This window comes from Molossus molossus, unplaced genomic scaffold (assembly GCF_014108415.1).
Source record: "Molossus molossus isolate mMolMol1 unplaced genomic scaffold, mMolMol1.p scaffold_m16_p_4, whole genome shotgun sequence".
NCBI lineage: Eukaryota > Metazoa > Chordata > Mammalia > Chiroptera > Molossidae > Molossus > Molossus molossus.
In genome coordinates this window covers 50,405,186-50,432,462 of record NW_023425377.1, presented here as the reverse complement: position 1 = coordinate 50,432,462, position 27,277 = coordinate 50,405,186, and the positions used below count along the sequence as shown (strand labels likewise).

The window sequence follows — 27,277 nt, the reverse complement described above, 5'->3', positions numbered from 1 at the left end:
GCTAAGATCTGGAAACAGCCCAAGTGTCCATCAATAGAGGAGTGGCTAAAAAAGCTGTGGTATATCTACACAATGAAACACTATGCACCTGTAAGAAAGAAAGATCTCTTATTTTTTGAGATGACATGGAGGGAGCTGGAGAGTATTATGCTAAGTGAAATAAACCAGTCAGAAAGACAAGTATTACATGATCTCACTTATTTGTGGAATATAATGAACAAAATAAGCTGATGAACAAAATAGACCCAGAGACATAGAAGTAGGGTTCAGATTGATAAATCTCAGAGGAGGGGGGCTGGAATGGAGGGAAGAGGTAAACCAAATAACTTGTATGCATAACCAATGGACATAGACAACAATGCTGTGAGGGGTGGGGCAGGATTGGGAGGAGGGTGTCAATGGTGGAAAAAGGAGAAACATCTGTAACAAAAAAAATTAATTAATTTAAAAAACCAGTTTGACAAAAGTTAAGAAGTCCGACAATTTTAAGTATCAGTAAGGATGCTGAGCAAGAATAACTCCCTGCCAGCAGTATAAATGGCTACAGCCTCATCTGGAATCATCATGGAAGGTTGACCAAGTGCCATCCCTGTGACAGATGCAGTAATTCTTTCCTCGGTGTTTTTTAGAGCAACAGTTCTTAGAATGTTGTGGTGTCCACAGGGCAAAACTATTTTCATATTTATACTATGTTACTGCCTTTTCACTGTTGACACTGCAGTGATGTGTAAGAGAATGATGGGGAAAATTGCTGCCACCTTAGCCCGGATGGAGGCAGTGTCTCCAAGCCATTCTGGTGGTCATTGTATTCTTCCCTACCACATATAAAGTAAAAGAAAAGAAGCAAGTGTGACTTAAGAATGTCCCCGAGGAGGTAAAACTTTTTAAAATTTTGACCTTGAGTATATTTCTTTTTTCAAGGTCTCTGTGACAAAATGGGAGTACAGGCACTTCTGCTCTATACAGAAGTCTGATGGTAGTCTTGAGGAAAAGCACTGTGTTATTGACTTGTGAGCTAGCCACTTTTCTTAGGAAATTCAGTTTTTACTTGAAAGAGGGATTGACCCAATATGGTTATTTAGTATTTGGCAGAGATTGTTTTGAAAACGAACAAAATGAGCCTGTCCCTTCAGAGAACAATTGATAGTATTTGTTGCCAGTGATAAAATCCAAGTTGTCAAGAGAAAATTGGGAACTTGTAAAACATGTGTCCACCTCTGGAAACTTGACCACTTCCCAATATGTAAGGACTTTGTTTTTGTATTTTTAAATGAGATCAGTAAGTGTTATTAATATGATGTTAAAATATTGTATAATAAAATGTGCCAATATTTGAAAGATCTGCTTGATTCAGTAAAGCCATATTTTTCAAATGACCAATGTATAATGTTACAGTATCATACACAAGCAAAAAAGAACTATTCCAGATGCATGATGGATCAATGGATTTTAATGTAATAGAATTCAGAAAGTCCACTGATTAATTTTTATATTGCACATTGAAATTAATCTTTTAAAAATGACACTTGATGAGTTGCAGTGCAGCATCAAAGAACATTCACAGTTATCTGCAGTGGCTGTAAAATACTCCTCCCTTTTCCAACTACATATTTTTCAGAGGTTAAATTTTCCACCAATAATGTATATAAAAAGATTGAATGCAGAAGCAGATAAGAGGATTCAGCTGTCTTCTCAGTCAGTCATTAAAGAGATTTGTAAAAATACTGTAAAACAATGTCACTCTTTATCATTTTGGAAAAATAATTTTTTATTTTGAAAAATATAGTTATTTTTCATAAAATATGTTACTATGTTAACATATAATGGGCTACTACTGTTTTTTAAAAAATATGTTAAAAAGTTATCAGTTTTAATGTCAAATATGATAGCTATTTTAATGATAAATATCAGTAGGTAAAAGCAACATAACCAAAATTTCTTTGGGGTCCTCCATTGTTTTTTAAAGTGGGCAGGTGTCCTGAGACCAAAACATTTGAGAAATGATGCCCTAGAAAAATTTACATCCATGTACATCAGGAATGTTCATAGCAGCAATATCTATAATGGGAAGAGGCCAGAAACAACACAAATATTTATCTACAATAGAGTGAGTAAATAGATGTCATGTGCAATCTTCATGTACTTCACAATAAAAAAATTAATGCTTGAAAATGGCCAAAATCTAAAACAAAAAAACAAAACAAAACAGAAAAACAAAAATCCAGCTAAGAGTGGCAAAGTTGGCTTCCCACTCCTGCTCCAGCCCCATGCTGGGTTTCCCACAGTAAGAGTATTCTTACAGATTGCCTATACAGCCTTGCTTGTCAAGCAAGCAGCTACATAGCATGCAACCTACCTTTTGTTGTTACAAATGGCCACATACTCTGTCACACTCTCCCACCAATGCATTTTGGTTATTATTCCATACCTACAGTTGCTTTTATTATTTTTTTTAATTAATTATTTTTGTTACAGATGATTCTTCGTTTCATCCCACTAACTCCACCCTCCCTTTCCCTCTCCGCCCTGTTCCCAGCTTTGTTGTCCATGTCCATTGTTCATGGATACATGCATATAAGTTCTGTGGTTTATCTCTCCCCCACCACCACCTCTTCAGGGGATTGTCAGTCTGTACCCCCCTTCCATGTCTCTGGGACTACCCCATTTCTCAGACTGTTATGTTCATTATATTCCACAAATAAGTGAGATCATATAATATTTGTCTTTCTCTTTTTGGCTTGTTTCACTTAGGATGATATTTTCCAGGTCCCTCCACGTTATCTCAAAGGATAGAGATATTTCTTTCTTACAGCTTTATAGTACTCCATTGTGTACATGTACCACAGCTTTTTTATCCATTCGTCCACCGATGGACATTTGGGCTGTTTCCAGATCTTACCTATTGTAAATAGAGATGCTACGAACATGGGAGTACATCTATTCTTTCTGATTTGTGTTTCAGGCTTCTTAGGGTATATTCCTAGAAGTGGGATCGCTGGGTCAAATGGAAGTTCAATTTTTAATTTTTTGAGGTAACACCATATTGTTTTCCACAGTGGCTGCACCAGTCTGCTTTCCCACCAGCAGTGTACTAGAGTCCCCTTTTCTCCACACCCTCGCCAACACTTGTTGTTTGATGATTTGTTGATGGCGGCCATTCTGACAGGTGTGAGGTGATACCTCATTATTGTTTTAATTTGCATCTCTCTGATGATTAGTGATGTTGAGCATTTCTTCATGTGTCTCTTAGCCATTTGTATGTCCTGTTTGGAGAGGTGTCTATTGAGTTTCTCTGCCCATTTTTTTTTTTTTTTTATCCTCACCCGAGGATATTTTTCCATTTTTTGTACAGATAGAATGGGAGGGAGAAAGAGGAAGGGAGAGAGAGAGTGAGAAACATCGACGTGAAGGGACACATCGAGTGGCTGCCACCCGCACGACCAACTAGGGCTGGGGACAAACTGCAACCGAAGTACGTGCCCTTAGCGGGAACCGAACCCGGGTCTCTCCAAACCGCAGGCCGACGCTCTAACCGCTGAGCCAAAGTGGCCAGGGCTCTCTGCCCATTTTTTAATTGGGTTCTTTGTCTTCCTTTGGTTGAGTTGTATGAGCACTCTCTCTATATTGGAAATTAACCCCTTATCTGATATATCATTGGCAATTATGTTCTCCCATAAAGTGGGATGCCTTTCTATTTTGATGATTGTATCTTTTGCTATGCAGAAGCTTTTGAGTTTGATGTAGTCCCATGTGTTCATTTTCTTCTTTGTTTCTGTTGCCTTAGGTGATGTATCAGTGAAAATTCTGCTGTGTATGATGTCTGAAATTTTGGTACCTACAGTTTCATCTAGGATTTTTATAGATTCAGGAGTCACATTTAAGTCTTTTATTAATTTTGAGTTTATTTTTGTGTATGGTGTAAGTTGATGGTCTAGTTTCATTTTTTTGCATGTAGCTGTCCAATTTTCCCAACACCATTTATTAAAGAGGCTGTCTTTACTCCACTGTATGCTCTTGCGCCCTTTGTCAAATATTAACTAAGCATATTACCTTGGGCCTATTTCTGGGTTTTCTGTTCTGTTCCACTGGTCTATAGGCCTGTTCTTGTGCCAGTATCAAGCTGTTTTGATTACAGTGGCTTTGTAGTATAACCTAAAATCTGGTAATGTGATCCCTCCAACTTTGTTCTTCTTTTTCTAGATTGCTGTGGCTATTCAAGGTCTTTTTTTGGTTCCATATGAACTTTTGAAGTATTTGTTCTAGTTCTGTGAAGTATGTTGTTGGTATGTTAATGGGGATTGCATTGAATCTATAGATTGCTTTGGGTAGTATGGACATTTTAATGATGTTAATTCTTTGAATCCATGAACAAGGTATGTACTTCCACTTTTCTATATCTTCCTCTATTTCTTTTTTCTATGACCTGTAGTTTTCTGCGAATAGGTCCTTTATTTCTTTGGTTAAGTTTATTCCTAATTTTTTTGCCGTGATGGTAAGTGGGATTGTTTTCTTAGTTTCTCTTTCTGTGAGTTCATCATTGGTATATAAGAATGCCATTGAGTTCTTGACATTAATTTTGTATCCTGCTACTTTGCCAAATTCATTTATTAAGTCTAGTAAATTTTTTATGGAGTCTTTGGGGTTTTCTATGTATAGTATCATGTCATGTGCGTATAATGACAGTTTCACCTCCTCCGTTCCAATTTGGATCCCTTTTGTTTTTTCTTCCTGTCTGATTGCAGTGGCTAAGACTTCCAGTACTATGTTAAATAAGAGTGGTGAAAGTGGGCATCCTTGTCTTGTTCCTGTTCTTAAGGGAAATGCTTTTAATTTTTTCCATTGAGTATGATATTGGCTGTAGGTCTTTCATATATGGCCTTTATTATGTTGAGATATGTTTTCTCTATTCCCAGATTGCTGAGGGTTTTTATCAGAAATGGGTGCTGGATTTTGTCGAGTGTTTTTTCAGTGTCTATTGATATGATCATATGATTTTTATCTTTCATTTTGTTTATATGGTGGATCACATTTATTGATTTGTGAATATGGTACCAGCCTTGCATCCCTGGGATAAATTTCACTTGGTCATGGTGAATACTTTTTTTGATGTATTGCTGGATTTGATTTGCTAGTATTTTGTTCAGGATTTTGGCATCTATGTTCATCAGGGATATTGGTCTGTAGTTTTCTTTTTTGTAGTGTCTTTTTCTGATTTGGAATTAGAATTATGCTGGCCTCATAAAATGAGTTTGGAAGTCTTCCTTCTTCTTGAATTTTTTGAAATAGTGAGGAGAATGGGTATTAGTTCTTTGAATGTTCAGTAAAATTCTCCCATGAAGCCATCTGGGCCTGGGCTTTTGTTTGCTGGGAGAGTCTTGATTACATCTTCAATTTCCTTTGTTGTTATTGGTCTGTTCAAGCTTTCTATCGCTTCAGTTTTGGGAGACTATGTGTTTCTAGAAATTTGTCCATTTCGCTTAGATTGTCAAATTTGTTGCCATATAATTGTTCATAGTAGTAGTTAATGATCTTTAGTATTTCTGTGGTGTCAGTTGTTAATTCTCCTCTTTCATTTCTGATTTTGTGTATTTGGGTTCTCTCTCTTTGTTTCTTGGTGAGTCTAGCTAAGGAGCCATCAATCTTGTTTATCTTTTCAAAGTACCAGCTCTTTGTTTCATTCATTCTTTGAATTGTGTTTTTGGTCTCCATGTCATTTATTTCTGCTCTGATCATTACTATTTCCTCCCTTCTACTTGCTGTGGGGATTTCTTTTTGTTTGCTTTCTAGTTCTCTAAGTTGTGAGGTTAGTCTATTAGAAATTTTTCTTGCTTCTTGAGGTAGGCCTGTAGGGCTATGAACGTCCCTCTCAGAACTGCTTTAGCTGCATCCCATAGATTTTGTGTTGTTTTGTGTTCATTTTCATTGGTTTCCAGGAAGTTTTTAATTTTTTCCTTGATCTCCATGGTAACCCATTTATTGTTCAATAACATGCTATTTAGCCTCCATGTTTTCAAATGTCTTTGCATGTTCTTGTTGCAATTGATTTCTATTTGCATGCCATTGTGATCGGAGAAGATGCTTGATATGATTTCAATCTTCTTGAACTTGTAGAGACTTAGCTTGTGCCCTAACATGTGGTCTATCTTTGAGAATGCCCCTTGTGCACTTGAGAAGAATGTGAATTCTGAAGTTTTGTGGTGTAATTCTCTGTAGATATTTATTAAATCCATTGGATCTAGCACTTCATTTAGAGTCTGTGTTTACTTGTTAATTTTTTGTGTAGAAGATCTATCCAGTGATGTCAGCGGGGTGTTGAAGTCCCCTGCTATGATTTTATTGCTGTTGATTTCTCCTCTGAAGTCCTCCAAAATATTTTTAATATATGTTGGTGCTCCTATATTGGGTGCATATATGTTTACCAAGGTTATATCTTCCTGTTGGATAGATCCTTTCAATATTATGTAGTGGCCTTCTTTGTCTCTAGTTATGGCCTTCATTTTGAAATCTACTTTATCAGATATGAGTATTACTATCCCAGATTTTTTTTTGCTTTCCATTTGCTTGAAAGATTTTTTTCCATCCCTTCACTTTCAACCTATGTGAGTCTTTTGTTGTGAGGTGGGTCTCTTGTAAACAATGTATTTGTGAGTCACGCTTTCTTACCCTGTCAGTTACTCTGTATCTGTCTATAGTAGCATTCAAACCATTTAAGGTGGTAATTGATATGTACTTATTTATTGCCTTTTTGTTTAGTGTGGTTCTATTTTTCTTCCTATTTCTTCTACTAATTACAGCAGTCCTTTTAGCATATCTTGTAGTACTGGTTTTGTGTAAATACATTCCCTTAGCCTTTTTTTTTGGTCTGGAAAGCTCTTTATTTAACCTTCTATTTTGAATGATAGCCTTGCTTGATAGAATAGTCTTTGATTTAGATCCTTGTTTTTCATGATCTTGATTACTTTATGCCACTCTCTTCTGTCCTGTAGTGTGTCTGTTCAGATGTCAGCTAAGAGCCTTATGGGGTTCCTTTGTAGGTAACCTGGTAACCTGTTGCTTATCTCTTGCTGCCTTTAGGATTCTCTTTGCTTTAATTTTTGGCATTTTAATTACTGTGTGTCTTTGTGTGGGCTTGTTTGGGTTCTTCTTACTTGGGGCTCTCTGTGCTTCTTGAACTTGAATGGATTCTTTCTTCACCAAGTTAGGAAAGTAGTCTGTCACTATTTCTTCAAATATATTCTGTAACCCTTGCCCATTTTCTTCCTCTTCAGGGAATCCTATGGTGCAAATATTATTATGTTTCCGGTTGTCCCACAGTTCTCTTAAGCTATCTTCCTGTTTTTTCCTCTTGGTTGATTTTTTCTACCCTGTCTTCTAATTCACTTATCTGGTCCTCAGCTTCCTCTACTCTGCTGGTTAGTCCTTCCAATGTGTTCTTTATTTCCGCTATGTCATTCTTCATTTCCACTTGGTTGGTTTTCAATGTTTCTATATCTTTATTCATGGTGCTGATGTCCTTACTCATGCTGTTGAGAGTCCTCAAGATCATAGTTCTGAACTCTACCTCTGATAATTTTCTTAGCTGCATTTCATTGATCTCATCTTCGATAGAGTTCTCTTGTTCTTTCATTTAGGATTCATTTCTTTGTTTCATCATTTTGGCTATTTCAGTGGGTTTTGGAGCCTGCCAAATTTTCCCTGTGGGTGTTGGTGTTCTGCTGTTTGTGGCTCCCTCTACTGGGTTTGCGTGAGCCTGGGGGGCCATGTTAAACACCACTGTCAAGTTTTTACTTTCCTGGGTAGATGTGCAAGCCCAGGAAAGGTTCAGTTATCCTCTAGCTTTTTCCTGGTGGCTGGTAGTTTCAGTTACTCAGTGCCTTGGAATGTAGTTCTGGTGTTCTGCATAAGAGGATTTCCAGAGGATGGCATAGATGCTGGTTTGTAGTGAGCCTCAATATGCATTTCTTTGCCTCACCTGGAAAAGGCTGAATCTCTGAGGGGGGCTGAGGCTGCTTCTTTCCCCCACAGCTCTGGGAAGGAGCACCCTGGCCACTGTCCTTTGTGGCCACAACTCAGCAAAAACTCTGAGTGCCCTCCAAATCCTGGGTGTCTGCACAGAGTTCCAGCTCAGTCTGCCCCCCTCTGCCGTACCCCCCCGGTGAGTGGCTGTGGCTATTTTAGTGCTCTGTCCCGGCTCTCTGTGCTGTGGAGGGGGCTTGGTCTTTATTCCCCAATGGCGCTGCTCACAGCTAAGACTGCTGCTGTCCTTGGACTCCCAGCCCACCACCCTCTCGTGCCTCCACAGATCCTACCAGTGTTTCTGGTTATATGGTCCTGTCCTGCTGCCTTTCTGTTGCTTTTTTCCAAGGACTTTTCTTTATTTTAGTTGTAATTTCTGTTTGGTCCTGGGAGATCATCTGCATGGCTTTTATTCACTCTGCCTCCATTTTTCACATCCTCTCTGCCTATCTTGTGCACAGCTTGGTCACACAGGACTTTCTGATGCCCCTGCACCCTGCAGGTCCCTCGGGTAACTGGATAGCACAGTCCCTTTGGGGACCCGTTCTATGCCTATGTTATGGGCTGCTGGGTCACACAGTTCTCTCTGGTGCTTCAGCACCCTGCAGGTCCCCCGGGTAACTGGATTGCACAGTCCCTGCTGGGTTGCACAGGCCTCTCTGGGGCTTCAGTACCCCACAGGTCCCGTGGGCAGGTAGCTGGATCGCACCAATCTTTCTTGGGCTCTGGTTTCCCACTGCTCTTGTGGGCTACTAGACCGCACAGGCCTCTGTGGAGCCCCAGGTTCCGCCACTGGCGGGTGGGGAGTGCTGCTGCCCTGTGGGTCTCACCTCTGCTCAGCTTTTGCTGTAGCTTTTGGGGATGGGTCTCAGCTGCTGGTCTGTGCTTCTGTTGCCTGGGGATGGATGTCTTCTCCCCAGCCTCTGTTGCTGGGGGTATATCTCGAGCCTGATCAGGCTGCTACTTTGGGGGATGGTGCTGGGATCTGGGCTGTCCAAGGCTTCAGGGACCAACACCTTGGGAGCTCTAGTATTGTGCACCAGTCTGTGTTGATACAGAGTGTCCACTGGTCTGATGGTGCCAGGTGCGCTGGTGGGCTCATGTTGCTGGGCCCTAGCCACTCCCACTGCCTCCTCCCAGGGAAGACCTGTGGTCTTCCAAAATGATGGGACCTCCCTGGGATGCAGGGAGAAGCGCCCCGAAGGGCTGCTTATCGTGGTAGCCTGCTGCTCTGTCCACAACACAGTGACCTTCTGCTCTGCGTCTCTGCACTGCTCGGTTTGGTCATCCACCTTCACGTTTACTCACACTCTCTCACAGACTCGCTCACTTTTTCGCACACTCTCCCTCCCTCTGGTTCTTCCTGCTGCCATCTTCAGCTTTTATTTTTTAAATAGTTGCATAACATACATAGAATGAATGGATGTATTAAAATTTTATATCCAGTTCCAATAGATGATAAGTTAGTTTGCTTCCAGCTTTTGGACATAATAAACACTGTATCCCAAATCTTTGTGTACGGGTGTGTATATCTGTACGATAAATTATTAGATGTGTAAAGTTGGGGTACAGGGTGTACATTTCAAGTGTTGATGCTATTGCCACACTGCCCTCTAAATTCTCCATGACAATTTCCCCCTACCAGCTGTGTAAGAGAGTGTTTCTTTCCTACACAGGTACAACGTTTAACCTTTGCTAATCTGAGGGGTGAAATGCAATTGCATATTTAGTTTGCACTTCTTTTAATGGGTGCAGGGCAGAAGACACAATGTTTCTAGTTCTCATTTGCATTTGACCCAGTGGTTAAGCACTAGGCATCCTGCTGGCTGGGTTCTGAAAGGGAAGGGGCCGGCTCTGAAATCGGTGTGTGGACCATGTACTGAGCGCTTGGCCTAGGGGCTGCTCCATAGAGGGAAAAGAGCGCCCTGACCTTCTCTAGGCAGAGCGCACCAGCCCGCGCTTCCTCGAAAGACCACTGGAGGGCACCCACGTCCATGAAATGCATCAGGAGGGCTTGGGGTCCCTGAGCAGGGATGGGGGGGGGGTGGAAGATGGGGGTGGGGGTGGAAGGTGAGGGGAGCTGGCGGGGAGGTGGTGGGGGTGCTAGTCATCTGCCCTGGGTCCCTGGGCAGTTGGCCCAGCTGATGTTCGGGGGATCCCCCAGAGGGGCCAGTGGATCACTGAGGTGACAGCCTGTCCAGAGACTTTTTACGTTTGTACTGGCCAGAGAGTCCTTGTTCACAAAAGCCTGGACAAATTCCTCAGACCCGATGTGTCTGTGTCGCAGCTGTGCCTGCACCGGGACTGAGAAGAGGAGTTGGAAAAAGTTATGGGGAGGGGGTGGTGCCTGCTGGAGGCCTGACATAGTGCGCCTTTGGGCTTCTTGCCAACAAGCCCACCCCAGGAGGGTCTCTGGGCACCTCCCTTCTCACTGGGGCTCTGTAACCCTGTTCTGGGTTGTCATGGAGCTTGGCAGACCTCCTTTCCTATGCCCAGAGGCTGCCTCCGTTCTTGGGAGGCCAGGGACAATGTCCTCATAGGGAGTGCTTGTGGGACATGAAACCCCGGAAAAGGAGGCTCGAAATCAGGTAATTGAAGACCCGCTCCCTCCAGGGGAGGCCTGGTGGTTAAGAGTCTGGGTCAGAATTGAATCCTGGCTCTGTCCCTTCTTCTTTGTGACTTCTGGCATATCACTTAACCTTCTCATTTGTGAAAAGGGAATAATAATAGCACCTACCTGGCAGAATGAGGGGAAGATAATGCATGTAAGTATTAAGTATAGTGCCTGAAAAACAGCAAGGAACCCATAAATGGTGGTAGTTTAAAAGGAAAAAACCCACTCCCTAGCCTCCCCTCTTTCTGGGGAGGGCCCCTTGGCCTCTGCATCTACTAGGATCCCAACATGCTAGAGACTCAGCTGAGGCATCCCCTTCACAGCAGGAAGGCCTGTCTGGGCTCCTCTGGAAAGCTGAGGTGGGTAAAATGTGTCTGTGTGAGCCCTGGCCAGTTTGGCTCAGCGGTTGGAGCATCAGCCTGCGGTCCAGAGAGACCCGGGTTCAGTTCCCGCTAAGGGCATGTACCTGGGTTGCAGTTTGTCCCCGGCCCTGGTTGGGTCGTACGGGTGGCAACCACTCGATGTGTCCCTTTCACATCGATGTTTCTCTCTCTCTCTCTCTCTCTCCCTCCCCACTCTACCTGAACAAAAAATGGAAAAATGTCCTCTGGTGAGGATAAAAAAAAAAAAAGTGTCTGTGTGTGAGTTCTAGATGGGGAAACTGAGTCCTGAGTACAGAAGGCACTAGTTGTGGGAGGATCACACAGCAGGTGGTATCAGAGCCAGGATTTGAACCTGGTTCTTCTGTCCCAGGCTTGGACTCTCATGCCAGTAGTCAAAGTTGGGCAGGGCTGGAATCTCCAGCCCTTTTGTTCTCACCCCAAGATTGGAGAGAGGTTGCTTTAGAGCCAGAAACCTCTGGAGATGCCTGGCTGGCCCTGCTTTGATGGGCTCAGGGCCTTGGTTATACTGACACAAGGCCAGGGGCCACATGGGAGTCAAGAGGTGGCCAGTGGTTCTCAGTTGTTCCCAGCTATGGGTCTAGGCTGAGGATGGCATGGGCCTGCTCACCAGCTCCACATGGGTCAGCTGCTGGGCCAGCATGTAGGGGTCACTGCAGATGCTGAGGAGCTCCCTATGGATGGAGGCTGGTGGCTTGGTCCTGTAGGAGATGGGCTTGGCGGCACCCAGCCAAGCCTACAGGAACTGGTGCATCCTCCTTCTGTATGCCTGGGAGGTGGGGAGAGGGGTGCTTAGGCCTGGACACCCATCTCTACCTCTCTAATGTCTGAGGAGGCAGGCCCTGGGCTGGTAGGGAAGGGCTGTTACTAGGTGTGCCTGCAGCTGTCCTATTCTGAAGCAGAACCCAGTCCAAGGCAGGTTGGATTTGGGGTCACAGTCAAGACCAGTAGGAGAGAAGGCTGCAGGATTACCAGTGGGAACTGAGAAGAGCATACATCAGGGAGGGTGACAGGGGTCCAAAGCTGACCCAGCTGTCTGGGCAGTTGGGCTGGGTAGTGGCCAGGGAGCAGAGGAAAGGAGGGAGGAGGGCGGTGTGGAGTGAGCCCTTCCCCAGGCAGCTGGCCTTTTATTCAGCTTAGTCTTCAGAGCCAGGCTGGCTCCAGCAAGCAAAGTGCACTTGACAACCAGTTACTGTACTGATGGAGTCCCTCACCATGCAGCTTGGGTAGACAGGTTCCTCTTTGGGCCACCTTGGGTTGAGTATAGGGATGAAAGGGGCATCCACCCTCTCACCCAAGGGAAAGCTGATAATTTCCCCCTCAGAGACCCCTTTGTTCAAGGAAGGTGCCATCAAACTGGCTGGGTTTACTAAGCAAGATGTTCACACATTCCGAAGGGTGTGGTCAGTAACCTACAAAAAGAGCCCCTGAGCTTGTCAACAAATGCCCACCCCCCAGCTGGACTCAGCCATCCATGAGCCAAGGAGCTGACAGGGAATATGTCGGGCAGCACAGCCTGGTCTCTGGGTAGCACCAAGGTGTCAGGCAGACTGGCAGCCTGCATGGGCAGGGCCTGGCCCCAGAGACCTGGGAGGATAACAGTGGTGAATTGTACATACTGCTAGGTAATTTCAGATCAAGTGTGTGTTAGTCATGTTAAATAAACCTAGTGGCATTTTGCAGGTGGGGCATCTGACTTACTGGGCTGCATGTGCTAGGGGCCTGGACAGCTCCTTAAGTCTTTGATGGGGCTCTAGAGGGCTATTGAGTTCCAGCATTATTGGTGCCCAGAGTTCTGGTGACAGATGTCCACCTGCCTCTGATAGAAGTACCTCTATATGAAGTGGCCACAGGTGCCTGTGGCAGGGACCTCTGGACATAGGGAACAGGATAGGAGGCTGCCTAACTTGAACCCAAACCCTAACTCCCAGAGCCATGGGGGCAGACTCAGAAGGCACCCACTGGTCAGCAGGACAGTATGTGGGTAAACTGAGATCTGACTCTTCTTTATTGCCTGTGGAAGGAACGGCCCTTGTCAGCTCTGCTGTATCCAAAAGTGTGGTCAGCATGCTGCCTCCCAAGCCTTCATTTGAGTGCCAGGAAGATGGTGAGTTGGGTCCAGCCATGACCAGCCCTGGGAGACACAACCACTCGCCTGTGAACCCTGACATCTCCACTAGCTCCCATCTCTCTCTTTTACCTAGTCAGTTGTTTGGGGTGGCTACAACTTGGCCTTCAAGTTCCCTCACCTCCCAACTCACCCTCTACTCCCTCAACTGGCTCCACTTCTATCAACCAGCAGACTGACTCTTGCTGTCACCCCAGGACTCCCTGTCACGAAAGCCAGGGGCCATTTCTCAGACTGCATCTGCCTTGGGCATGTTGCCTCACTCCAGTGTTTCCCCCTCAGGATGTCTGCAGGCTTGTCTGTTGGCACCATGACTAGATGCTGGAGTTCCTCCTGTCTCCCTCTGGTTCTTTCTTCCCCTTCTTCTGTACTTCATTCCTGGGTAGCTGGTTCATATCTAGAGTATCATTTAGTGTTTGTGTATTTACATGCGCAGCTTCTCTTCTTTTTTTTTTTGGTTAATGCTGAGGATATTTTTCCATTGAATTTTTTTAGATAGAGTGGGGGGCAGGGAGGGAGAAAGAGAAAAACACTGATATGGGAGAAACATATCGGTTGGTTGCCTCCCACACAGCCCGATCAGGTCCAGGGATAAAACCTAAAACCCAAGTATGTGCCCTTGACTGGGAATCGAACCTACAACCCTTTGGTCTGCAGGCCCACACTCTAACTACTGAGCAAAAATGGCCAGGGCGACACATGCAGCTTCTCTTCTGATCACCAGAGCCACATGGCCACCTCAATCCAACACATGCAAGAGGAGTCACGCTGTTCTCACCCAGAGCTGTCTCCGTTGTTTCTGAATGGAGCACAAGCCAGACACACAGGCCTGCAGCCATCCTCCAGAGCCCTTGCCCTCACACTCCTCTAGGCTATCACCAAGCTCTTGATTTTGCTTTCTTCCTTTTCTATGCTTCGCCTTCCTCCACGGTCTCTGGCTGCAGCAGCCTCCTCAGTGGCCTCCTGCATCAATGCCAGCCACTCTCCAATCCACTCGGCTGCCAGCAGTCTGTTCAAAATGCACATCTGACCGCTGTACCTCCTTCCTTAAAATATCTCTACACTTTTACACAGACCAAAGCCCTGTGTGTCTTGGAGGCCCTGAGGTCAGCTCTGGCCTCTCCTGATGGGTTCCACATGGCTCTCCTTGCCTATGCTCCAGACACAGGCCACTCCTCTGTCTCTTTGACCTCTTCCCCACCCCTACCCCATGTCCCCAGCAGGGCCTGTGCAGCCTTCTCCCTCTTGGCATATCCTTCTCATCCTATAGCCAATGAGCATCAGTCTCCTTCTTCACAGGCCCTGCCCATACCCCACTTGGGACTGTTCTCCCCCTGCCTGTCTTCTCATTGCTCCCTGCACACCGCACTGGCCACGTTGCTCAGCCCCAGCATGCAGGGCAGTGCCTGGCTCACTGGAGGGACCACACATGTTTGCTGATGGATGAACATGCCCTGCTTCTAGCCAGCCAGCTTCTCCAGGGTCAACCATGGAGCCCTTCTGAAGTTTAGGAAACAGCAGACCTGTGCCTATGGTTTGATAGGACCACATGCTTACCCTATTTACAAATATGCAGATAATTTAGCAGGACTTGCTTCTATTGAACTAATATTTATTCCAAGTAATTATCATTTCCTGTGTGCTAATTCATTGAGCATTTTTGTAGTGGTGTTAACCTCAAGCTTATTGGTTGCTTCTTTCTCAGATCTTCAGCTCCTACCCTGAATGTGAGAATGGGATTTGTCCTTCTCTTTGACCTCCTTTAATTTTCTCACTGATTTTACACCCTTGTAGATGGAAGCGAGGAGAACTCTGAGGTACATCGGTGCCCAAGCAGAGACCAATCCTGGGAATGGCAAGGTGTTCCTTGTCCCTGAAGGAGCCCATGTTTCAGAACACCAGGCTGTACCCAGCATGGTGCAGCACACCTCTCGCAGCTTGCCTGCAGGCCTGGGAGGACGGGGGTCTATCTTCTCCATCCATGTTCACAGAGCCTCCTGCTACATGCACACAGTCAGTTTTGAGTGCAGAGGTCATCTGAGGGTGTGGACCCAGCTCCCTGGGTGCCTCCAAGTATTCTTGCACTGTGTTTCATGGTTAGAGCCCCTATCTCTGGTTGGACAGGAAGACTTTGTTCTTTGAAGTTCTTGAAAACCTCCCCCGAGCCATCCCAGGGCCAATGTCCAGTGGGCTAACCACCCTCCACTGTTCCCAGGCAGTTTGTTCTCCATGTCAGCTTTTCACCACCTATGCCTTCAGGGGAGCAGTAGGAGGGCAGCAGGGTCAGTCCAGCAGACAGTTGTGTGAGCAATTGGGAAAGTAAGGTCAGTCCCAGGAAGGCTGTCCTTCATGTCAGCCTCCTCAGCATAGGCCCAGTGGGTGTGGCCAGGGTACCACTGGGCAGTCTCCTTTCTAAGGGCTGTGACTTTTGGGCCCTCTCTGGGCTCCCCTAGCCTCTCTCGCCTTTGGCACTGGCCTCCCTGAGTCGAAACATACTGGGAACTCCTTCCAAGGCACACCCCTTGGTCCCCTGCCAGCATAGGGTGGTCCAGACCAGGCATCTCGATGCAGTGGCCAGGTTGTGGGAAGACTTCCATGGGGATCCCCAAAGCCCACAGTCATGAAGAATGGCCTTCCCAGCTCTTCTCCAGCCATTTGTTCTCACCTGCTGAGAGGTGGTGGGAGTACAGTGAGGACTAGGCTCCAGGGAAACGGAGAGGGAGAAAAGAGAAAGGTGTCATCTTTTTAGGCTGCTCTGATGGGGAAACCTCACTGGCCCTGGCTCTTTGTTGTCTCCTAGAGTCCCTGAGCTCCTTGTTCTCCTTACAGTCCTGTGAGGGAGGGATTATCACCCTCCCTCTTATAGAAGAAATTTAAGATTCAAAGAAGTTAAATAACTTGCCCAAAGATACACAACTCCGACAACACTCGCACTCACCTTATTGCCTTGTGCATGGCACTTTATATCATTTGATTCTATCCCCATGTAAGACATCTTTTACAAGATAATGCTGAAATAATTTTGGAGCAAAAAATATGTCTATGATTTGTTTAAAAATAATTTGGCAGAGGAAGTGTGTGAGGGGATTGAAGAAACAAGTTTGGTGAAATGTTAATGTTGCAGCCAGGTGCTGGGTACACAGGAATTTGTGGTTACCATTGTCTATGTTTGTGTATGTTTGAAATGTTGCATAAGAAAAGTTTCATAAAGTTCAAAATAATCCCTATATGCCTGAATTTGGGAAAGAATGTGTTTCTCATCAGAGCTCACATTCACCAAGTGCTGAAATAATAACACATGTGACTTCAGGGGCTTTGCCTCAAAGCTGTGCAGTGGGAGTAGTCATTATCTGTTTTACTGATGGAGCACTGAAGTTCAGAGAGGGGAGGCATCTTGCCTGAGGTCACACAGCTGTGGTTACCAAGCCTATATCTGGGCTCAGGTGGTCTGACCTGAGTACTGAGGGCCCTTCCTCATCAAGGAAGGAGCAGAGCTCACCTGCTCCCATCTGAAATGAACCCCTGCCCATGCAGAGAGGAGATGGGCCCAAAGTCTACCTGCAGCACCCAGGATTGGGGAACCAGCACCTAGACAACCTCCCCTTGGAGTGAGGGCTCTCTGTGGATGGACAACCTAGGGATCATGAAGACATTTGGGGGCCCCTGGCCTGGGCCTGGGAGGGGTGGGGGGCTGGGGAACCCTGGATCCAGCTCATACCTCTCAACACACTTAATTGAATTCCAAGGGAAGTGTTGAAAAATGTCCCGAAGGAAATATTTCTGCTCCAAAAACCCACACCTGGTAGATGGCTGCTCTTAACAGCCCATTTGTAGGTCTCAGTTGCACCTAATTTCTTTCCAGTGTGGTTAGAAAAGATTTCTCAGCAAAGCTCTTACAGGTTCTCAGGGGGATCAGTGAGGAGGCATGGCTTCTCATGGAAACCAGCCCAGGACTTACACCTATCCCTCACCACTATGACCAGAACAGCAGGGCCTGACTCTGAAATGGCTGCACCAATGGCAAAGGCAGGCCTAATAAGGCCTGATATTCACATGTTGTCCATGGCTTAGACCTCATCACTGCTGAAGGCTTCCTGAGGGGAGGGAGAAGAAGCAAAAGACTTCTCATCCTCTAATACAACCTCTACTCCATCCATCCATCCATCCACCCACCAGCCCTGTATCTATCTCTTCTCTACCAATCTGCTATTGTCCAACCCCCTTTTATACAGATCCATCAACTCACTCATTTATCCTTCTTCCCATCTTTCTAACATTTACCCACTCACCTTTCCACCCACCAATCCATCCATTCATTTATCCATTCACCCATCCCCAACACCCCACTCAACAACCCCCACATATACCCATTCACCTACCCATCCACACACCTTCCCATCCATATATGCATCCATCCCCAACTACTACCTATCCATCAATATTTCCACATCCACTCACCCCATAAATCCATCTGCCTATCCAACTACCCCAACATCTACTTTCCTTTTCTACCCATCCATCCAAGTAGCCATCTATTTTTCTAGCCAGTCAGCCAGCATCTCCTCTCCCTGCTTTTACCCTTTGACCTCCCGACTAATCCAATCATTGAACATTCTCTGGCTCTGTTTCCTGCTGCATCCTAACCGAGCATCACAACTCCCAGATGGATCGGGGGGTGCAGAGGAGGAGATCACCTTCATCTCACCAAGCACTTAGAATAGCTAAGTCACTTGTCTGCTATGTGAAGTGACCCCAGGGCAGCCTTTCCTTCTCTGAGCCTTAGTTAGGCCTTGGGCTTTGTGGCTCCCTGCTGCCCAGCTTGCCTTAGCAGTTTTCCTTTGCTTCACATGCAGTTGCCTCTTTGTCCAGACCCACTTTGGGGCACATCACTAGCTACCAGCTTGGCATAGTCAGTTTCTTCTTAGGGCAACTGATATGCCCTAACCCTAATGTTCTCTCCTTCCAGATAAAATAATGTCAATGCTGGCCACAGAACCATTTTTCAGGTGCTGATAAACCTTCCCATTCTTAAGGTACCTGGAGGCCCCATCCCCTTCTTTGTATTCTCATCATAATCCTGGGGGATTTTTGCCCTCTTATCACCCATAAGAAAAGAGAGGCTTGGAGACCTTTAAGTGCCTTCCCCAGAGTAACACAGCTGGGAGAGCTGTGCAGAGCATGGGGTGCAGAGGCAACTGCAGCCCAGTACACTGGCTGCCTCCCAGGACACTGGAGTGCAAGGGCGGAGTTTACTTTGGGGTATGGTTTGAGCCACAGGGGGGCTTTCTGTTCTCCTCTGTCCCCACCATGAAGGATTTACAGTTTACCCCCAGAGGCTCAGAGGACTCCAGGAGAATCTGCCCACACAGCCTGTGGCTGTTATTTTCACCATTGTTATTAGTTTGATTTGTCCTGCAGAGCCCTTTCCTGCCCTGACTGGCAGGTCCTTGTCCAGGAGCACTGACTGCCAGCCAATCCTGGTGCAGTGCAGGGGCAGGAGGGGGAGGCCTCTGTGGCAGGAGGTCCAGGAGGGCCCTGCCAGGCTGTCCTATGGGTTACAGACCAATAGTCTGACCATGCAACCACAAGAGCCTGTGAGCGGGTCTTCCCTTGCCTGCTATCTAAGACAATGATGAGAACAGGGCAGGTGAGAGAACAAGAGACCAGTTCTGGAGCCAGAGGCCTGTTTTCTCTGCCAACTCTGCAGTGCCTGATGGGGCAGAACGGGCATATGTTCAGGGACTGCAGTGAGCAGGTGGGGAGATAAAGGCCCTGAGGAAGGCCTGGGAACAGGCTCTGGGTCCAAGAACAGGCTCAGGTCCTGGGTTTGAGGGTGTAGGCAGGGTGAAGGAGTCCCAGTTTTGCCCACCTCACCACAGGGGGCGATGCAGCCTACCATGTCCTTTATGTTCCAGATGGTCGACTCCTCCTGGAAGTCCTGTGAGAAGGTCTCCTACTCCGCCAACAGCTAGAGCAGTTTGGGGCCAAACTTCTGGACCTGGGCCTGCAAGGCAAGGCAAAGGGCACCCAGTGAGGGGTACTGGGGCCACATTAGCCACCACCTCAGCCACTCTTGCCTGGTCTGGGCTGCCTAGGTAGCAGCAGTGGCTGCCAAGGGGCTGCAACAATGCTTTTCTTGTGACAGGTGACACAGGGATGGGGGCTGACCACAGGAGAGCAGAGGGGGCACACACACATTTGGGGTGGAGTCATTTCCTATTTTTGCCAGGCACCTCATCCCTTTTATGTGGTGACACATCTCAGTTGCCTTTGGAGTCTCCCTCTTCCTGATTCCTAGTCAGGGGAGTTCAGCGCTGCCGACACCGCTCCAGGACTCCAAGAGTGGCCCAGGTCAGTGCTGGCTAATCAGAGCAGAGCACACCCCATCATGCAGTGATTGGCTCACAGGCCTAGGCTAAGCCAATGAGATCAGGACTTTCAGTGGACCCTACTGAGACTGTGCCTCGCTCTTTCCACTGAATTTAGAAGGGTAGATGGTGAACCTGGAGGGGCAGAGGCTACTTGTCATTATGCAAGTCAGACTTGCTTGAGCGAGAGTGAGGCTTGTCCATGGGAAAACAGCAGAGGTTAAGAGGGAGAAGACGATGTTTGAAGGAGGTCATTTGAACTCCTGGAGCCATTGGTATTTGAGACTGCAGTTACATGAGCCAGTTAAGTCTTTTTGCCTTAGGCTAGTTTTAGTTGGGTTTCTGCCACTGCAACAGTAGAGCCCTGTGACACATGTATAGTCACAGCTTGAATGTGGCCAGGAACAGGGGATCCACATGAAGGCTGGGCCACAGAGGAGGAAAGGGTAGAACAGAGTGTGCTGAGGGCAGGAAGCCCAGTAGATGCTGCAGGGCCATCCCAGATGGCAGGGGTCTTACTGATGGGGCTCTGAGGGCCTGGGTCTCCTGGGTCTGGGCTTGGAGTAAGCTCAAAGGCTCCCATAGGGCACTGGAAAATAGTCCCCTAGGTTAGAGATTCTAAGTCTGTCCCTTCTGGCTCTGGGCCTCAGACCAGTCAGAAATCTCCTGTGGGCTCCTCTTCAGGAGAATGGGAACAATCACTGCCTCTCCAAGGGCTGATGCATGAGGGCATGTCACAGCAGTGCCACTATACTCAGATGCCCCTCCTTTGCTCTGCCACTCACCTTGTCCAGCACTGGCTTGTCCTGCTGCTGCTGCTCAATATACAGGTGGCAGACCCGGGCCAGGAGCTCCGGGGCTCAATGAAGAGGTGGGAGCTCAGCAGGAAGGTGAAGATGTAGGCTTTCTGGGGGACATGGGAGAAAGGCATCATGTGTTCACTGTCTCAGCCCACCCCGCCCCCAGGCCCAAGACCAGTCACAGCCCTGTTGTCTCCCTTATGCCTGGTAAAGGAGAGCCCATTCTATTGCCCCTTCCCCTCACTGGGTTGGGCCACCCACCTTGGGGTAGTAGTTGGCCGTGGGCACCAGGTACTGCATCAGGGTGTACAGGGAGGCTGAGGATGGAGCCCCATCCAGGATGGGCTGCTTGCCCTGCTCATCGTCCATGGGCTTGGTGCAGGGTGGGCTGGGGTTGCCTGGGGTGACCATGTTGAAGGCACTCAGTGTCTGGGGCATGCTTGCTTGCAATGGCAAGGAGCAGGTGGGGCACACCTAAGTTGGGGTCTGCTGTCCCCCTACCCTGGGCTGCTGGCTGGGCAGGCCTGCCTCCCATAGGCACTTCTGTGCCCACCTAGGCCCAGTGATCACTTCCTTGGAGGGCTGCTAGGGACCCCCAGCCCACAATACAGCATTCTCTTGAAACCAGTTCTCCCCCACTCTCATCCAAGCCATGTAGGGACTGTTCTTTCAAGACTCCATTTCCATCCCCAGTGGAGGGTATTTGTGACAAGGTATCTATGCCCAGACAATCAGCATAGCCCTCACCTCTGGCCACAAAGATTGGATCAGGATGAGCCTGATCTGATCTGGGGCCTCAGATGCAATCCCAGAACTTCTGTGGCACTTGGAAGCTCTTTCGCCCAGGGTCCCTGAATTGGTGGAATGTCACTGTTGGGACCATCCTGTCCTCACAAGGGGCCAGGAAAGTGAGCACATTTCTGAGGTCAGTGTGTGAAGCCCTGGGTCCTGCTGTGCTTGAAACTGGTCTGTGGACTTCTCCACTGTGTGAGCCTCGTTAAGTTGGATCTCCCTCCAGTGCAGCCAAACAGTGGCCCTTTAAAGGCTGGCACTCCAGGCTCTTTGTGATTAGGCACCAATAACATGTCCAGCTGTTCCCTCCTACACAAAGGCCCTCCCACCATCTTCACTCTTCCATCCCTGTGGATAAGGCTGAAACATCTCCTTGCCGAAGACTTCCCTGTTTCCCTGCAGTGTCCTGACACCCTTACCCCCTTCCCATTCAGACTGGACCTAACCTCTGGTGGGTACTAGCAGATTCTCCTTGTCAACACTGTTGAGTGCTGGAGTTGCTGCTGTCAATGTCTGGTGCAGAGAAAGGCCACCCGTGGCTATCATATGGCAACTTCCCACCAAACTTCCTCCAGGCTGGGGTCAGGGTTAATCCTCTGACCTGGGACTGAGTCAAAGGCCTGGCTTGCAACAGGCACCCTCCATGCATGTGCAGTGGACTTGTGCCCCCTCTCCTAGATTCTGCCACGAATCCTTGTAGAGCAGTGTTGCTGAACGAAGTCTGCAAGGCCCTTCATAGTCACATATCTTGGCCTTGCCTGTGAATGTTTTACTATCTCCCACACAGGACATTTAAGTCACCCCCACATTCTTAACCATGGAATCCTGGGGGTTTACCACAGGGACATTCCAAGGATCAGAGTCTCCCCATCTCCCAGCTCACCTTGCCCCTGCTGCCCCCATGGAAGATTCTGTTCCAGGTCCATGTCTATCTTTCCCCATACCCTGGATGACCTGGCCCTGAGAGGAGACAGAAGGATGCAGAGAGTCAGAACTGATGTTGGGGATCATTCTGAGGGTGTGAGGACTGGGTCATAGCATGCGGGGGCATGGGAACCAGTGTGGAAAGCAGTCCAGACAGTGCTGGTCCTGAGGACAGCCACAGCTTTATTTTCACCTCCCTGGCAAAGCTGTAAGTATTCAATTTTCAGCTGATGAAACTAAAATTTCAAAAAACCACCTCCTGCCCATCTTAATGGGAAGGCCACTGCGCATGTGGGCACCTAGGGGTGATGGTCATCTCTGAGGAGGGCACAGCTATGCCCCATGCCCTGTGTCTGAGCCTAATTCCACAAGATAGAACATACACAAAGCCAGCAAAGTCTGCTGTTTCTTGCCAGATACCTGGCACCTTCTCTGTGTAGCACTGGGCCTGCTGGAGATCCCAGTCCAATTTTCTCAAAGACAGGCCAGTAGCTGGCATGGAGGTGATTCTCAAAACCTCTCTGCAGGACAGGGTGGTCTGCCAGGCATGTGGTAGGGCCTTTCTGTGAAGGCCAGGATGCCACCTTTTCAAGAGACAAGCTTGGAAGCTCCTAGAGCACCTCTGGGTCTGGCCTGGAACTGGGGGCTGGGTGTGAGGTGCCCATGGGGTAGGGGAATGGTGTAGACCCAACTCTGCCCTGGAGAAACAAGTTCACGATGGAGACCAGGGCTGGGGTGGGGACCAGAACTATCGTAATCCACAGGGAAGCCCAGAGAGTGGACAGCCTGCCAGTGTGCCCCTCCAACCTCCAATCAGCCATTGTATCTCCAGCTGGGCCAGGTCTAGGTCTCAGTGGATAGGCTTGTTCTACTGCTGTAGCCTCTGGCTTCCAACATTGTTGCTAAGGGACATTCATTCACATGTGTGTGAAGTTGTGGAGTGACTGCTGGCATGGTTCTAGGCTCTGAGGACCAAGCAGGACCGCTTGGAGCTGGTAATGGGAGGCAGACAATAAGATGTGCAGAGAGACTGTCCCACTGAGGCACATGCTCTACAGGGTGAGCACAGGTGAGGGTGTGAAAACTCCCTGTGTTGGATATCCTCTCAAGAAAGTGTGGGTGAGACCATAGCCTGGTGGTGCCCCACCAATTTTTTCACCTCTCACTGTAGGTGTCCTGGACAGGATGAGGTGGTAGGGACCCATCCCTGGCCTCTGCATGAGGATTTCCAGGGGCTTGAATTGGTGTCCTCCTCCCTAGCAGAGGCTCCAGCCTGCCTGGAACACAGAGGGGGTGGGGGCAGGAAACACTTTTCAGAGACTGCCAGGCAAGGGGTCCAGTGTGTGAAAAGGCTCAGATGAGCTGGGGGTGACATGGTGTGATTACGGTAGTAAGTGAAGATGGAGGCCCCCACTGGCCCAGTATGCCCTCTTCCATAAATAACTACTTTTATTAGTTCCTGCTTTTCCTGAGATTCATTATACAAGGACAAGAAAATATAAATATATATTCCCCCTTTTCTCTCTTTATTACATAAAAAAGGTAGCCTGTTGTGCACATCTCCATGCTCCTTTCACTGACATTGCGTTTCTGAGATCTTTCCATGGGAGGAAGTGTCCTTGTCCTTTTCAAAAATTTTAACTGCCTGGCAGTATTTCACTGTTTGGATGTCCAGGTATAATTTTAAAAAGTCAATGGTGGTTGAGAAAAAAAATGGTGGCAGAGTGAATGGAAGCTACACAAAACATCTCCCAGGACCAAACTGGAATTACAAAGAAAATAAAGACAAATCGTCAGGAAGGGGCAACTGAAAGGCAGCATGGAGGACCACATAACCAGGGACACTGACTCAATCCTGGTAGGCTTGTGAGGACGCAACAGGGGGCTGGGAGCCGACAGTCCACAGCGGCCTAGGCTGGGACCAGGGGCCTGGACTGGGACCAGCGGACTCGGCTGGAAGCTGTGCCCTCAACTGGGTCCTGCGACCTCGTCTGGGTGCTATACCCTTGGCTGGTGCTGCAGCCTCGACGGCCCTTAGCTGAGAGCAGCGCCCTCGGGTTAAAGTCCCAGGCAGCTCCACAGCGCAGAGCCCGGACAGAGGCTAAATTGGCAGCAGCCACTCACCTTGAGCTCCGGCAGAGGGAAGGCAGACTAGACTGGAATTGTGTGGGGACACTCGGGATTTGGAGGGTGCTCAGAGCTTTTGATGAGTGCAGCCATGCAGGATTGTGGTCATCTTACTCCTTCCCAGGGCGCTGGGGGGCAGTGGCCCCTCCCTCGGAGATTCAAACCCATCCGGTGGCCACTGAAATGCTAATTGAGGCCCATTAACAACCAGCATCTGCCCCACCCTTGGGAAATCCTCTTACACTGAGCACCTGAGGAAGTTTTTCAGTCAACTCAGAAACCAAGGTTCTTCAGGTGACCACTACTAATAGCCTCCAGGCAAAAAAGCTAGAGGATAACTACCATTCCCTGGGCTAGAAACTCTAACCAGGAAAGTTAAGACTTGACAGTGGTGTTTAAAGTGGGTCCTCCCTGCCTCATCTGAACCCAGGAGAGGGTGCCACAAACAGCACAACACTAACACCCACAGGGAAATTTGGTAGACTCCAAAGCCCACTGTGATAGCCAAAAATGGTGAAAAACAGAAAGAAAAGCCAAATGAAAGAACAAGAGACCTCTACTGAAGATGAGATAAATGAGGTGCAGTTAAGCAGGTTAACAGAACTAGAATTCAGAGCCATAATCTTGAGGAAGCTCAACAGCATGTGTAAGGACATGAGCACCATGAGTAAAGACATAGAAATGTTGACAATCAACTAGTTGGAAATTAAAAGCCACCAAGAAGAAATGAAGAATGACATATCAGAAATAAAAAACATATTGGAAAGTCTAAATAGCAAAGTAGAGGAAGCAGAGGACTGGATCAGTGAATTAGAAGACAGGGTAGAAAAAAATCAACCAATCAGAAAACCAAAAGGAAAAAATGATTAAAAAACAGGAAAACAGCTTAAGAGAACTGTGGGACAACTGAAAATGTAATAACATTTGCATCATAGGAGTACCCGAAGAAGAAAATGAGCAAGGGTTAGAGAATATATTTGAAGGAATAGTGACAAAATCTTCCCTAAGTTGGTGAAGGAAGAAGGTATTCAAGTTCAAGAAGTACAGAGAGCCACAAGTAAGAAGAACCCAAACAAGCCCACACCAAGACACAAGGTAATCAAAGTGCCATAAATTAAAGACAAAGAGAGAATCCTAAAAGCAGCAAGAGATAAGCAACAGGTTACCTATAAAGGAAACCCCATAAAGCTCTCAGCTGACTTCTCACAAGAAACACTACAGGCCAGAAGGGAATGGCATGAAGTAATCAAGGTCATAAAAAACAAGAATCTGAATCCAAGACTACTCTACCCAGCAAGGCTATCACTCAAAATAGAAGGTCAAATAAAGAGCTTCTCAGACAAAAAAGGCTAAGGGAATGCATTAGCACCAAACCAATGCTGCAAGAAATGTTAAAAGGACTGCTGTAATTAGCAGAAGAAATGGGAAGAAAAATAGAACCACACTAAACAAAATGGCAATAAATAAGTACATATCAATAATCACCTTAAATGTAAATAAATTGAATGCTCCCATAAAAAAGACACAGAGTAGCTGATTGGATAAGAAAGCATGACTCATTGATATGTGGTTTACAAGAGACCCACCTCACAACAAAAGACTCACATAGGTTGAAAGTGAAGGGATGGAAAAAAATCTTCCAAGCAAAAGGAAAGGAAAAAAAAAAGCTAGGGTAGCAATACTCATATCTGATAAAGTAGATTTCAAAATGAAGGCCATAACTAGAGACAAAGAAGGCCACTACATAATATTGAGAGGATCTAGCCAACAGGAAGATATAACCTTGATAAACATATATGCACCCAATATAGGAGCACCAAAATATATTAAAAATCTGGAGGACTTCCAATGAGAAATCGATAGCAATGCAATCAGAGCAGGGAAATTCAACACCTTGCTGACATCAATGGATAGGTCCTCTAGACAAAAAATTAGTACGGAAACAAAAACTCTAAATGAAGCAATAGACCAAATTGATTTAATAGATATCTACAAAGAATTACACCCCAAAACTGCAGAATTCACATTCTTCACAAGTGCACATGGGATATTCTCAAAGATAGACCACATGATAGGGCACATACTAAGTCTCTACAAGTTCAAGAAGATTGAAATCATATCAAGCATCTTCTCAGATCACAATGGCATGAAACTAGAAATCAATTGCAAGAACATACAAAGACATTTGAACACATGGAAGCTAAATAGCATGCTATTAAACAACGAATGGCTTACTGAGGAGATCAAGGAAGAAATTAAAAACTTCCTGGAAACCAATGAAAATGAAGACACAACAACACAAAATCTATGGGATGCAGCGAAAGCAGTTCTCAGAGGGAAGTTCATAGCACTACAGGCCTACCTCAAAAAACAAGAAAAATATCTCATAGACTATCTAACCTCACAACTTTAAAACTTGAGCGCAAACAAAAAGAAAATACCAGAGCAAGTAGAAGGAAGGAAATAGTAAAGATCAGAACAGAAATAAACCACGTAGAGTCCAACAACAAAACAAACAAACAAACAAACAAACAAACAAAAAACAATTCAAAGGATCAATGAAACAAAGAGCTGGTTTTCAAAAAGATAAACAAGATTGATGGCTTCTTAGCTAGACTCACCAAGAAACAAAGAGAGAGAACACAAATACACAAAATCAGAAATGAAAGACAAGCAACAACTGACACCACAGAAATACCAAAGATTGTTAACAACTACTATGAACAATTATATGGCAACAAATTCGACAATCTAAGCGAAATGGACAAATTTCTAGAAACACATAGTCTCCCAAAACTGGACTGGGAAGAGATAGAAAACTTGAACAGACCAATAAAGAAGAAATTGAAGATGTAATCAAGATTCTCCCAGTAAACAAAATCCCAGGCCCAGATGGCTTGATGGGGGAGTTTTACCAAACATTCAAAGAAGAACTAACACCCATTCTCCTCAAACTATTTCAAAAAATTCAAGAAGAAGGAAGACTTCCAAACTTATTTTATGAAGCCAGCATAATTCTAATTCCAAAAGCAGAAAAAGACACTACAAGAAAAGAAAACTATAGACCAATATCCCTGATGAACATAGATGGCAAAATCCTGAACAAA

The 27,277-nt window shown here is 46.5% G+C and overlaps 1 protein-coding gene across 1 annotated transcript in view; it reads right to left on the bottom strand.

Annotated features, from left to right (window-relative positions):
- The window catches only part of RASGEF1C (RasGEF domain family member 1C), a 48,195-nt gene extending 27,430 nt beyond the window's left edge, over positions 1–20,765 (bottom strand). The window contains 6 exon segments of the mRNA XM_036282162.1: positions 10,229–10,303; positions 11,642–11,800; positions 19,029–19,163; positions 20,313–20,383; positions 20,386–20,434; positions 20,589–20,765. Coding sequence (XP_036138055.1) covers positions 10,229–10,303; positions 11,642–11,800; positions 19,029–19,163; positions 20,313–20,383; positions 20,386–20,434; positions 20,589–20,765 — 666 coding nt within the window.
- Positions 20,766–27,277: the final 6,512 nt, after the last annotated feature.